Source organism: Leishmania panamensis (assembly GCF_000755165.1).
Source record: "Leishmania panamensis strain MHOM/PA/94/PSC-1 chromosome 35 sequence".
Classification (NCBI taxonomy): domain Eukaryota; phylum Euglenozoa; class Kinetoplastea; order Trypanosomatida; family Trypanosomatidae; genus Leishmania; species Leishmania panamensis.
Window position 1 is genome coordinate 1,559,706 of NC_025882.1, and position 10,055 is coordinate 1,569,760.

A 10,055-nucleotide genomic window follows, 5' to 3' on the forward strand; every position below is an offset into this window, starting at 1 on the left:
CACTCACCTTGTGCACTTTCTTTTTTTTGCCGAGCGGAGTACATACACGTCCTGTGCTTTTCCTTTCCTGTTGGATTCGTTTCTCCATTTTTTTCCCCCTGGTTGATGTACACTTTTTTTGCTTCCCATGCACCATATATGAGCTTTTTTTTCTACCCTGTTGGTCGCCTCTTCGGTCACTATGTATGCTGAGCACACCTTTTTTCTTCTTTTCGTTACCCTTTCTGCCAGTGAGGAACTACCGCATGGAGTTTCATTGCAGTTGGTGATGTATATAAATCAACACTCTTCGCAGGGCCCACAAAGTTCCGCTGAGTGTCCCTTCTTTTTTTTTTTTCCTTCTCATTTGCCTTCACGCCATGCACCTCAATGGATCGTACTGCCCATTGCCCCGTTTTATCTCGTATATGTGTGACTGGATAACCGAAAATGTACAGCCTTCTGAACACCCCCTTTTCAGGGTGTCTCCTACTCACTTTGGGACCACGCGGCTGGTAGGCACGCTCGTAACGTAGCGAAAAGCAAAATGTTTTCTTTCTGGCCTATGGTGGCCCTTGACTCCTCCACTAAGCGCTGAGGTTGCTGGGCGTCCTTGTAGTAGGCAGCCTTTGCCTCAGTTGAGTATCGCTACTGTTCTCTCTTTCACCATCTCCCTTTCTTGGAGTGTGCGGAAGAGGCATTTGTTTTACTGACTGTGCTTTGACCTCTAGGTTGTAGTTGCGTGCTAATGCATGTTGTGCTACTCAAGCAACTCCCAGGGTTTGACTAAAGGATGTGTCAGCATTACGGCGAGTTTCAGGAGGTCATGTCAAACGCCACCGAGCAATCGATGCTGCCGCTGTTTGTGCTGCAAGAGCATGCCGATCCAGTTCTGTGCTGCAAGTTCTACCCCTCTGAAGTGTATCAGCGGGATGAATCAAGCTGGTTCCTCTCCGGAGATGCTGGTGGGCATGTAGTATTGTGGAACCTTTCCACACGGCGCAAGATAGTCTCCTTTTTGGCCTTGGCGGAGGCCCACCGGCAACTTCGTAGTTGCTCCCAAGAGGGCTTTCATACCGACTCTCCGGTGGCAGGTGGGTTTCGGCCCGGAAGCTCGGTGCTGCTGGAACAAGCTGTTACACCGGCCTTCGGTCCACACAGCCATAGCATTTTATCAGTAGGCTTTATCCCTTTGTCGCTTTCGTCTCCGCAGAGAGCAGCACGCCCAGAGCGTAGCGGTGTTGTGGACACATTGCGGCGTGGGGTGGATGCCGAAGTGTCGAGCAGCACATTGTGTCCCAGTGTACTTGAGCATACCGCAAAGAGTCCTAGTGGCTGGACGAGGCCGGGGCGTCAGCGATTTCGACTTTCTCGACGGGAACCAACGCGCAGCCTCGACTCTCAGAAAATGTTAGCCTCATCAACAGGTGACGTTCTGGATGATAGCGCACCAGGATTGGACTTCACGCCTTCGTCAACGATTTGCTTTTACACACACTGTCGCGATCAGCGGGTGTACATCTGGTCCCTGAAGCGCCAGTGTGCTGATGTACCTGCCGCTTCATTGCCCACTCGAGTGCCGCAGCTTGTCGTGGTGCTCACCGCCCCCCAACATGCCTTCTGTCCAGCGGAGAGCATCTCGAAGGTCGTGAGTCATTTCACGCGGACTTATCTTGCCGTTCCTCACGAGTTAGGAGGTGAGGTGACAGTCTGGGAGTTGGCATGGCGAAACCCCAGCAGTGTGCAGCCCACGAATGGAACGGTGTCGGAAGAAAGCAGGGCTTTCGACGGGCCCCGCTCGTCGGTGAGCAGTGCGAACGTCTACGAGGAAGAGGAGGATAATGTAAGCACATCAGGGATGAACCCAATGGATGCTCTCATTGCACGGGCAGCTGCAGAGGAGCGACGTCAGGCGGCGATGGAACAGAAGCCCTCCAAAGTTTCTGGGGAAAGTGAGGTTAGCCATCCTTCTCAACCCGCAGCTTTTCTCAAATCTGTGGCCTCCGGCGGCGAACGCGCCTCGATCCTATGCTACGCTCACCCGGTGGCCACCACGGCGTCCAGCAACTTCTCCGTCCGGCGTTTATGCACCTTCTCGGCATGCCCTACGTTCAAGGGAGGCACGATCATGCGCCTTACCATGTGCCATGACGCGCAGCACCTCACTGTAGCATTTGAGAGTGGCCACATCGTGCTGGTTCGCTATCGCCGTGCGGATGTGACAGACATGATAGAACAGCCGGGAGAGGTATTCCATCTTCATGGATCTTCGCCTGTTGCCCAGGTGCGCAATGTCACCCGCGCTTTTGCCGAATCGGCGCTGATCTGTTGGTGGAGTGGGCGACGGGTGCTTGCCTGCTCCTCAGAGGGAGCCATGCACTGCTACGACGTGGCGGCGACGGCGGGGGAGCTTTTGGAGGCGCGGTTGATGTGGAGTGTGGCATTGCGGAAAGGAATCGGTAGCGTCTTCTTGCAAAGGAATCTCGTCGTTGCGGGTTGCTGGGACAGCACACTGCGGCTGTACGACGCACGAGACGGTCGACTTGTCAGCATTCTTAGCTACCAACGAGAAACGATAAATGATGTGCGAATGGCACCACCGTCAATCGCGCGTGTTGCGGCGTTTGGGTTTGACGTACGTCAGCCGAGGATGTATGTCGACTTGCCTCGCACTCTTTCCACCACCATCACGGCTTGCATTGCATCCAGCTCTACGGCCGCCACGCAGGGCAGCCCCCTACAACTCAATGAGTCGCCTTTGAGCGAAGTCGACGTCTCGGGCGCGACACCTCCAAACAGCAGCTCGGAAACGCTGAGTGAAGAGGAGCAGCTGGTATACTTGTTTGCGTCCGTGAGCAAGGACCGCACGGTAGCGCTCTGGCGCGTGGACCTTGGACTTGTGGTGGAACAGGCGGCTCGCAAAGCCATCACTGCTTGAAAGCCGCGAAAGTGTAAGATGGACACAGCGAAAAGAAGGCAACACAGGAACCTAATGTCTCCCTCCTTAGATGGCTTTAATTTTCCCACGCGTGTAGTCGTGCACCTACGTTCGGCAGCACACAACGCGATAGCGCACATCATCAGATTCCCAAGCCGACTGGGCCTTGATGGTCGAGTCGACGCCTGCCGCGCAATCTCTTCAATGAGGCAACGATAAGGAAAGGGGGCGATCTACCAAAAAAAAAAAAACGACGAAAAGGAACGACAATAGCGAGGAAAAAGGAGGCCTCTTCCTGCTGCGTTTTTTTGGGCGCCTCGCGCTAACTTTAGGAGGAGTGTGTTCTTTTCTTCAAATGTCTGTGTCAGTGAGCGATGTTTCTTCCCTCTCCTGGCCTTTCCCTCTTGCCCTTGTGATCCTCTCACCCTCTACCATTTTTTCTTTACCTCCTCTCTTTGTCTCCGGCTATCTTCATTTGAATCCAAACTCGCTATTTTCTTGTGTGTTTGTGACTTCCCCTCACCATACCTTTTCACATCACCGACACACCAACACACAACGCTGGATTCCTGTTCTCCCTCTGTACAGCCTCCCTCATATCTCTCTCATACGTGAAGTGCGCACGTACCACACATACAGACATACGCGTGTATGACCTCTTACAGCGCATAGCTCTCCTTTCAAAACCATTCGAGCACTCTGCCTCGCACGTACACTAGTGGAGCTACGAGAAACAGAAATTTGTCGAACAGGAGATTGAGTTGACGATTGAAACCCGGAAGTTGAGAGTGTCATTCACGATTACGTCCATCACAACTACCCCGAGTAAGAACCCACACCTTGTCACCTCTGCACTACCAGTGGGTTTATAGGCCGAACGTCATTTTGCCGCCGGCTGAGGTACAGTAAGCGCGAACGAAGAGAAAAGAAGAACAAAACTGGTGACACAGGAAGCCAAGTACAACGGTGTGTCTCCTTGTTTTCTTTTTGGGGGGGGCATCTATACGCATCGTATTCAAGCACCCCTCTCCGGTGCCCTTTATACATCTATAAAGGAACGAAAAAAAGACGTGTTGATTTGTTCACGATCCTTCGAATCCGATTCAACACCTCGCGCAGTCGTCTCTCTCAAGGGTACGGTCTCTACATCACCCAGCGCATCCTTGACCACGTTACGGCAGTGCGTACATGAAAGTTGTTTTTGGCCTCTCCCCTTCTTCGTTTTCTCCCTTCCACTGCTTACGTGACAACTGAGATTGTGCCTCCTTGTTTTTCTCTTTTTGCTGTGCTGTTTCTCTTTTTTGCTCTTGTCATCTCTTCAGCTGCTTCTTCCTTTCGCACCCCTCTTCTTCATTCCTCAGCACGCTGCGCTTGATCGCACAAAAGACACAGTTCGCGACCCGTGCTCGAGCCAGTTATTTTCCGTTTTCCCTTTTTTTTTTTGCTCTCTCTCTCTCTCTCTCTCTTTGCTCTCTCTTTGCTCTCTCGCTGCTGCTGCTGCTCTGATCCACACATCCGATTGACTGTGGTGCGAGTTTTCATGGCGACTCGCAACACGTGTACGCGGTGCAACAATAGCGGACACGATCACCCACCTACCCACGAAAAGGAGAGAGTCCAGTGATATACACACAAGAAGACGGACACAACACCGTTCACGCAACGACTCCCGTCCCCCCTCCCGCCCCCCCCCCTTAGTTTCACTTCTCTTTTTTTCCCTGTTTTCAAAGGACCTACACAAAAGTTCTGTTCACGTTTCTCACAATAGCAGGGCTTCCATACACCGACACATCGAGACGCGCACACACACACACATGCAAACCTACAGCGGTTTTGGTTCGTACATAGCGTGAACCCCTTAAGTTTCCTTCTCCACCTCAGAGTTACCCTTGTGAAGGCCGCAAGAAGAAAAAAGAAGAAGCCTCCACAGGGAAAAGGACTCTCCCTCGAAGAAGAGAAAGAGAAGAGGCATCGAGAGCACTACAAAATTCGACTCTGCTTGATTGTGTGAGTGAGAACGTTTGCACACGCCGTACTGCCTTCCCTCACCCCTCAACTCCTTGCATTTCTGTCTGTCTTGAACGGTATTTCTCCTGAATTGACCCCACTCTCTGTTCGTTGTCCGTCTGTATTATAACGTTTTCTCCCTTTTTGTTCTTTTTTTTTTCTTTTAAGAGAAGACAAACGAGCCGACAAAAGAAAAGGAGAAAAAAACGTTGTCGCGTCGTTTCTTCTCGTTTCCATCTCAACTGCGCTTTGTTTTTGAAACAAGCGAATAGGCGGAAAAAAAAGGAACGAATAACTCGACGAAGACGGCCCGCTGAGCCAGAGAAGCACCCAAGAAAAGAAAAAGGGTTCCCGCGTGGAGGAAGAGCAACAGCAACGCAACGTGAATCCAAAAAAAAAAAAAACAACCAAAGAGGAAGGTAACAAGGAGGACGGATTCCCTTCTTCAATCTATCTTTGCGCTGTTTTTTCTCTTTTTTCTTTCTTGTCTTTTGTGCATCCTGCGCTCTGCCTCTCTCCACTTTATCCTCTTTTCTGGCTCGCTCTGTCTCCGTCACGATTTTTCCACTTCAATTCGCAAATAAGCCACTCTCGTTATTTCCCTTTCACGTTGTTTGGTTTCCCTTTCTCCCCGTCTCTCTCTCTCTTTAGTTTTTTGGTTTATTTTGTTCTGATTTTTTTATCGACTCTTTTTTTCTCTCTCTTTGTTTTCTTCTTCCGTGTGTGCGTGTGTGTGACTTGTACGTTCTTTTTTTTTCCTTTCGTGCCTTGTTAGCTTTTCTCGCTTCTTATTTTGCCTTTCTACGTCATCTATCGATTTCTGCTCCCCCCTTTGTCTTTTGTGTTTATTACTTTTCTTTTAATTTTCCGCTTACTGCGGTGCTTTCCTTTTTTACTCTTCCTTTTCGCTTCCTCAATATCTCGAGTGTGGTGAGCTGGACACCGTTTTTTCTCTTGTTTTTTTTTTTCGTCTTGAATTGGGGGGTCCTCAGCTCTTCCCCCCTATCTCTTTCTCTGGTGCTTTTTCGCCACGATCGTCGCGTTTTGTTCTTTTGTTCGTGTGAGGTTGATCCATCCCCTTCTCTCTCGTTTTTCTTTTCCTCTACTTCAGTCTGTGCGGTTTTATCACTATCTTTCTGCAAAGCACCCGCTTGCCCCCCTTTTTGTGTGCCACTCTCTCTCGCCTCACCCACCTTGCCTCTCTTTCCCTCCTTCCTCTCCTTTCTCTCTTCTCTGTGTGCGCATTTGAGTGCTTTCTCTCGTTTGTTCTTTTTTTTCTGTGTTTCAGGTTAAGTCACAACTCTGTCTTTTCCATTTATTTTTCGTTCTGTTGATTCACCCAAGAACCGAACAGGGGAAACAGAAGCCGCTGAAGAAGAGGTCAGCGAAATCACAACATCAAAAAAAGGGAAAACGCGAACGCAACGGGAAAGGGGAAAGTGCACTGCTGTTCTTTCCCTTTTCGCCCGAGCAACACGAAGAGGGACTGCTGCATTTCGTTTCTTCTTTTTGGGGGGGGATTTCAATCTTCCTCACTAAGAAAAACGAAGGAAACAAAGCACGAAACAAAGGGAGGGAAGCAACACACACACACACACAACTGAAGCAAAGGCTACAAACGAAAACGTGTATTGCTGTAGTGCGTGTCTGAGGTCTTTACGGCGCCCCGTCGCCTTTTTCTCTGCTTTCTTTTCTGGCGAAAACAAAGAACCACAACACAATCGAGTGTTTGCTTGCCCCTTTCCCTTGTTTTAAATTTTTACTTGCTTGTAAGTGAAGAGTTTGCCTTCGAAAGGTGAGTAAAAAAAGTGCTGCGCATTTTCCCATTTTCCCATTTCTCTCTTTTTCTCTGTTTACTCTCACTTTCCACAATTTTTATTTTGCTTTCTCCCTCTCCCTCTTCCTCTCCCTCTTCTCTTTTTTCTCGTTTCGCATAACTCTGATCTTGCGTTTCTAATCTCTCTTTTTTTTTTTCGTCTTTGTCTGCCATCTTTTTTCCTTTGTTTGGTTTGCGTTAAGCCTTTTACCACAATTTTTTTTTTTGCCACCACTGTTTCTCTGCTGTTGCTCCCCAGATTGTCAAATTTTCATCTCCCGTCTGTGTGTGTTGTTCGCCCACAACTTTGGCTGCGTTTTCGCTTTTTTTTCCTCGCCGAATTGTTCACACGCTCATTTTCTTTTTTTTTCCTACCGTCGTTAGTATTACTGTTATGATTTATTCTCGTGCTGGCCGTGTTCCTGATCTCTCTCTCTCTCTCACGCACGGCTACCGACTATCACCACCACCACCAACATCCAGCACCCCCCTTTTTCTCTTGTTCGCGGCCGACAGCGGATCTGTGCTTGTTTTTTCTCTTTCTTTCCTGTTTGGCGACGATGAAATCTTACCGAGCTCCGGCGTCCTTCCAACAGGGTCGCTACATCCCAAACAAGGTTCTCGGTACAGGTACGTATGGGCAGGTGATACGGTGCCACGATACTCTCACAGGCAAAGATGTCGCTGTGAAGGTCGCGCAAAGTGACGCCGCGTACCGTCGCTCCGCTTTGAACGAAATCAGCGCTCTGCTATGCCTCAAAGAAAACCACGACTCTGCGAACATCCTGGACTCCTTCGAGGACGCCGGACATGTTTGCATTGTCTCAGAGTTGCTGGACCGAAACCTCTTTGAGGTACTTCGAAATCGTGGCTTTGGTCCGCTGTCGCTGAGCGAAGTGCGCCAAGTTGCTCTGCACGTCTTGGGCGCCCTGGCCTCGCTCCATAACGGCGGGTACATGCATTGCGACATCAAGCCCGAGAACATAATGCTGCGCTACAGCACCCCCGTCAGCTCTGATTCCTCCTCGCCAGTGCTGGGACCCTCCACGAGCGAGAATTCCAGCAGTGGACTGTCGAACAAGAGCGGCGAGCACAACAACTTCCCAAACGTACAGCCGCCCGGACTAGAGACCCTGAAGCTGGACACCAATGGCAATACCCACAATCAGCTCTGGCGTGACGTGCACTCGATTGACTCCTTCAAGAACACTCATAACGTGGCCTTCCAGGACAGCGATCTGAACACGGGATTTTCCTCGCGCCCTGGCAACCGTCTTGGGGGCTACTCGCAGCAGCAGCACGGACAGCGCGGCAGCGACGACGTCACAGCTGCGATTAGCAGCGCGGACTTGCGTCACAGCAGCAGACTCGATGCACTCTTCAGCATGTCAACCGCTTCAGCAGGCACCCCCGGCACCGGTAACAATAGCTGCAACGACCTACGTGTGGATCGCAATATACTGAGCAACAAGGGTAACGAGTGTCAGGAACGGAAAAAATGCAGTCCCGATTCTAATCCGTACTGCCGCACGTGCCTGATCGACTTCGGCGCCGTGCGCCGCTTCAACGAGAACACGTACTACGATGTGCAGTCACTCTGGTACCGTGCGCCGGAGGTATTGTGTGGGCTTCCATACACCGCCGCAATCGACTCCTGGAGTGTTGGCTGCGTCCTCTTCGAACTCTTCACCGGCAAACCGCTTTTCCCGGGCGAGAACCTGCAGCATCAGCTCTCACTGATTGTCCAACACGTTGGCCATCCGTCTAAGGCGGCGCTTACGCTGGGATGCTTGGCAGCGCAGTTCCAGCTTCCCATGGCGTATATGTCGCCTGATGCGCGACGGGAGCACATGCGGCAGTGGATTTTTTCCGCCCGCGAGGCAGGGCTGCAGCGGTGGCGCAAGCACCAGATGCAGAAACTGCAAGAGGTTCACATGGCCGGCAACCAGCAGCTGCGGTCTCGCCGTACCGCCGATGCTCCGAACGCCAAGATGGAGGAGGACGCTCTGTTAGCCGCTACTCCCTACGGCGACTCAGACGTGGATGGGACTTCAGAGGAGCTGGAGCGACTTGTCGACCTGATCTTGGACCTATTGCATCCTGACGAGTCGCAGCGACTGAGCTGCGCACAAGCTCTGTGCCATCCGTTCCTGAACAACGTCCCGCAGTCCTGCAAGGCTACCCCGTGCCCGTACACCGCTACCCCAGCTGCCTGCTTTCCGCCTATGTCTGCCACGTCGGCGGCGATGCCGTGCATTATGGCTACAACCACCACTGGACAGCCGGTAATGATGACCACCTCGCCGTTGAGCGTGCCGATGGGATGTTCTCCTCTGAGTCCATTTGTGGTGCACTCAGTCCACTCCGCCCCAGGCGCAGCCGTGCCCTTCACCGTAGCGCCAGTGGAGTCAATGCTGGGGATGGAAATGAATGTGTCACCTCTCAGTGCTCCCTCGCAGCATCAGCCTGCTCAGACGTTCAACACTTACCCCACTGTCGCGGCCCCGACAGTGTACACTACCAATACCACGGGGCATGTGATGCAGTGTGCTGTGCCAGTCTTCACACAGGTGACTCACCGAGTCGCTTCAAACGTTGGCCCCGCGTTTCTGCCACTTGGCATGACAACACAGAGCCCAGTCGGTGGTGTCTATTGCTCCCCTACCGCAACTACATCGCAGCAGCAATACCCACCGTCGGGAATGAACATATCACCCACTTTCTCACCAGCTGGGGCGCTCGTACACGCGCATATGCCGTTGGCATTCACACCAACCGCAGCTTCCAATCCCTCCACCGCCGCCTCCGTAGCATCAGTACAACCCCTCGGTGTCCCGTCGTACGTGCTTGCAAGTGCGGGCACGGCTCCTTGCATATGCGACTACTACTCTGACATGGCCCCACCCGGGATGCCGCCTTATGTTCTGTGCCATTTTCAACCGCACCACGCCTGTACCACGGTCGTCTCTCCCTGAGCGGGAACCCACTGCAGTGGGGTTGACATTGACGACGACCACAGCGCCAGTCACCTGAACGCCTCGTGCGCTCCAGCGCACGCGTGTCCTGGCTCTTGTCAGTCCTTCATGGGGCTTTGCGGTGCTCCTATTTTTCCACGCTTCTCCGCTAGTGTTCACTTTTTTGGTTGCTCATTTGTGAAGGAGCGAAATACACAAGGAAAAATAAAGAGTTGGCGAATATCGCTTTGCACTCGTTTTCTTTTTTTTTTCATTTTTTTTTTGGACTTGCAACAGCAGAAGGTAATGTGACTGGACATCCATGTCCACAAGCAAGAAAGGAAAGGAGGACAACGAGATG

The 10,055-nt window shown here is 51.7% G+C and overlaps 2 protein-coding genes across 2 annotated transcripts; both read left to right on the forward strand.

Moving 5' to 3' along the window:
- Nucleotides 1-805: 805 nt before the first annotated feature.
- On the forward strand, nt 806-2,917 carry LPMP_354360 (hypothetical protein; the record flags this gene model as incomplete). Its single annotated transcript, XM_010705067.1, has 1 exon — nt 806-2,917. The coding sequence occupies one exon, from the start codon at nt 806-808 to the stop codon at nt 2,915-2,917; it is 2,112 nt and encodes a 703-aa protein (XP_010703369.1).
- A 4,383-nt stretch (nt 2,918-7,300) lies between these two features.
- LPMP_354370 (protein kinase-like protein) lies at nt 7,301-9,715 on the forward strand (the record flags this gene model as incomplete). The annotated part of the gene is made up of 1 exon (XM_010705068.1): nt 7,301-9,715. The coding sequence occupies one exon, from the start codon at nt 7,301-7,303 to the stop codon at nt 9,713-9,715; it is 2,415 nt and encodes an 804-aa protein (XP_010703370.1).
- Nucleotides 9,716-10,055: the final 340 nt, after the last annotated feature.